The sequence below is a fragment of the Corvus brachyrhynchos genome, unplaced genomic scaffold (assembly GCF_000691975.1).
Source record: "Corvus brachyrhynchos isolate BGI_N302 unplaced genomic scaffold, ASM69197v1 scaffold200, whole genome shotgun sequence".
Taxonomy (NCBI): domain Eukaryota; kingdom Metazoa; phylum Chordata; class Aves; order Passeriformes; family Corvidae; genus Corvus; species Corvus brachyrhynchos.
The window spans coordinates 6649995-6653735 of record NW_008236184.1 but is presented as its reverse complement, the minus strand read 5'-3'; the positions used below and the strand labels follow the sequence as shown (position 1 = coordinate 6653735).

At 49.0% G+C, this 3741-nt stretch overlaps 1 protein-coding gene across 4 annotated transcripts in view; it reads right to left on the bottom strand.

The window, feature by feature from the left end:
• IGDCC4 (immunoglobulin superfamily DCC subclass member 4) overlaps positions 1 to 3130 on the bottom strand; it is a 56273-nt gene extending 53143 nt beyond the window's left edge. Inside the window, exon 1 of one of the 4 annotated variants that reach the window (XM_017736299.1) lies at positions 2597 to 3130. In XM_017736299.1, the coding sequence (XP_017591788.1) occupies positions 2597 to 3077 (481 nt within the window). In that variant the 5' untranslated portion in view covers positions 3078 to 3130. The remainder of the gene's footprint in view (positions 1 to 2596) is intronic. The other 3 variants (XM_017736300.1, XM_017736307.1, XM_017736314.1) reach the window with 3 other exon arrangements.
• Between the last annotated feature and the right edge of the window lie 611 nt (positions 3131 to 3741).

The window sequence follows — 3741 nt, the reverse complement described above, 5'->3', positions numbered from 1 at the left end:
TTCCTGCTGTGGCCTGTCCCTGCAGGTGCAGAAACACTCCAAACCTCTCCCTGCTGCTCCCTGCCAGCAGCCACGTGACACTGGCCCATTCCCTTCAGGCACAGCAAACATCTTCATCTGACAGTCAAAATTACTGTAATTTTCTCCAACCTCCCTTGCACAAAATGTTTAAGCTAAATTAAAAGCTTTAACAAATCTTCATCAATGTAGTTATTAACAGGTAGAAAGCTACACCTTCCCACAACTACAGTAACGCCCCTGGTACTTCCATGTGGGAGCATGTGGGGCTCAGGAAAACCTGCAAACCCAATTCATCACCCTGAGCAGCTGCTCATTCAACAGGAGTACTCACACACGAGGCTGGGACCAGACTCGTGCCTCCTCGTTTGCCATGGCCACCACTGCCACAAGGTGTGGATGGGGACCATGGCATGGGTCCCTTGGTGGCACACAGAGCGCCAGGGATCACTGGGCAGTGAGCCATATGTTTATCCAGCAAAATGCCAAGAAGCTGAACTCCTGGACCACAGTGGAAGGATGGAAGTCATCACATTGTCACAGCCTTTACACGCCACCCAACCTCCACCACTCCCACCTTCAAAAGGCCTCCTCCAGCCTCCGGGCTCCCTGCTGCCTGGAGCATCCCCTCCCTCCACTGGGAAGCCAGCAGCCCTTACACAGAGGAGCCAGAGCTGCTCTTGGGGCTCTCAGGGGGGAGAAGTGAACTCCCACAAGCCTGAAACATGGCAGATGACACCACCAGCACCAAAGCAGTGTTGAGCAAGGCAGGTGCTATGAATCCCCAATGCTCCTACTTGTTACTGCAAGACTCAGTGGCACACAGAGTGCCCCACAGCCCTGCATGGGAACCTCATCCCAGGGAAGGAAAGACCCTGCAGGTCAGAAGGACAAGCTCAGGGCAGGAATAACACATCCCACCTGCTGTACAGGGTTTCTTCTACTGACCCATTAACAGGTTTTCTTCTCCAGCCCCATCCTGATCAGCAGTCCCCAGGGCAATCAGCACAAAGAGTAAGTCCATCCACTCCATCCAGCTTTGGATAGACTGTGTTGAGTGGCAGGGGAAAAAACCCAAGGCTTTAAAATCCTCACTTGCTTCTGCTGAATGCTAATGGAGCAAGCACTTTTGCCCAACCCTCGGAACAAATCGAAGCAAGAGATGCATTTCATTAATCAATTCCCTTGCTGCTCCCCGCTCAGAAATGGGTATATTATGTCAGGTGCATGTGTGTGCCATGGAAGCAGCATTTTCCCCGTGAAGATGGTAATAAAAGGAGACATATGAGTACACACAAGAAAAGAGTTCACTTGAAATTTCCTGTTTCTGGGAGAAACACAGAAGGGGATGGAGAGAGGCATCACCCATGTATGCCTCTCTGGAAAAATCCAGGAGGAGGGAAGGGCAATTTAAGTCAGCCTCCCCGTTTTGAGATGTCTCCACTGTTTTAACTTGTAAGACATCAAACAATAAACCCAGGACCATAAAAGAGACACAGTCCATTGCCACTGTGTAAGAGACACAGCACAAACTTCAACATAAGTCACCCCTAAAAGGGAATAAATATATCCTAACTCAGGCTGTCTGGCACTGAGGCAGAAGCAGCTAAATAAATCCAGCTGGACTAATGACAGCTTTTCTACTCCAGGACTTCCACCTCCTCCAAAGCAATACCTGTGTGCAGGATGTCTGACTGCATGCTAAACATTTTCTGAGCAGAAAAGGAGGACATGCTGCAAAGGTCAAAGATTTTCCCCTGATCCGGCAAAGCTTCACCAGCAGTTCTGGTTTTATAGCACAGTGCTTACAGACTGAAACACTCACTTGGCCAAACCTAGATGGCCCCGTCTGGGGTACCAGAGCCTAAAAACATCCCATTGTAAAGGGGCTGCCAGGACATTCTCTCTGCACCTTCACCCCCCACAGCTCCCATGGTGTGCTGTGCAGCTGTTTTCAGCAACATTTACACAAGTCACTGTACTAGAGAAAAGTGTTACTGTATTTGTATTATTTTCTAGCCTCAGCTATTTGGTAGGTCAAGGAATCATTTATTTGCACTCACTTAAAATAGCCCCAGGAGTCAACCCTGAATACAAAGGAATTTTATTTTCAAACTCTGTGTGGATATTCAGCAGTTCAGATCTTGGAGTGTCCTTCTCGATCCAAACAAAAACTGCCCTGAAGAACCCTTTCTTTCACCTCTTCCATACAAAGAGATATTCACCTCACAGGCTGTCATAGCCAGACCCCCCAACAGCCACCTCACCAAGCACGGGGTGCTGCACTCAGGGCTCTGAAGTTCTCTGCAAAAACAAGCACTATCTTTTGGAGAGAGGAGGGTCCTGTTTTTAATTCATAGTTGATGGCACTTACTTGGGGGAGTTACACAGGATGTTAACACTGGGATAACAGGAAGACACCACTGCTTATTTGTGCACTATGCCCAATCCCACCTATACACCATTATTACGGTTTTATTTCCCAGACATTTTATCTCAAGCTCCTGGGGAAGCAGATTTCTGTATAAATACCAGGAGGAAAAAGAAAGAAAATCAACAAAACCCCCAGAATACTTACTTGAAAATCTGACTGCAGCTGTTTGACTGGTGACAGTCCCTAGGGAGCTGTGAGACACACAGGAGTAATTACCCTCGGCAACAGCCCTCTCGGGATATTTACTGTCCTTTGCCACAGCCTGGGATGAGATGAAGAGCGATCCATTTGGAAGCACGTGGAGATGTTCCTGCTCCACTAATGGAAACCCATTCTTCTTCCATGTGATATTGATCACTTGCTCAACAGGGGTCAGGTTACAGTCCAAAATCACCACCTGGTTTGGCTCCAGTATCACCTTTGCAGGACCAGCACTACAGCTCAGCTCCAGAGAACCCCCTTCCGACAGCCTCCCTGCAAAGAGAAGACAGTGTGCAGTGGGGGTTGCTTTCCTTGATGAATCACATCCCAGTTTTACACAGCGAAGGAACTGTGGCTGGAGGTACCAGGTGAAAACCAGCCCTGTTGGGTGACCAGCACTGCCCGTGACTCCTGTGCTCTGCATTCTCCATCCCCCATCCCTATGGCTGTACAACCTGCACCATTTCTGCCCCAATGGGCCCAGCAGCCACCCCTGTTGTCCACACTTGTTTCCACACTGGATTCAAGCAGAAAGCAGCTGGAAGGAGGTGAAGAGGTGGTAACAGTAAGAGCAAGCACCAAAGATGCAGTAAGGACCCCAATCTGCCACGGCTGCCCTGGCAGGCTCCCCTCTCATCTGCACATCAGAGCGTCCTCCAAGGCTCATCAACCCCCACAAGACAATTAAGTGCAAAGAAAAGTATCCAAGCCCCATGTGGCACGTCAATGCCAATGACCACAACCTAGTTAGAGCAGCTGCCCCTCTTACTGGCAGTAAGAGCTCAAGTCCAGCTGGGAAAGCAGCAACTCCCACTGATGTTCATGTTCTGGGAAACACATTTCAAAGGAAAGACAACAAAAGAACAGTTAAAAACATGACCTGATGTCTCTGAGCATTTTATCCCATATAGGTGAATCCAGAGTGAGAATAGATGGATGCATTTTCCCCACTACAAAAAGGATAATCCAACTGTTTGCAGACAGTACCCAGCACATGCCCTTAGGCAACCTTGCTGCTGCAGCCAGAGGCCAGAGCAGTGACCAGCAAGAAGCTCAGCAGAACATCTCAGTCTGGCTGACTTCCAAAC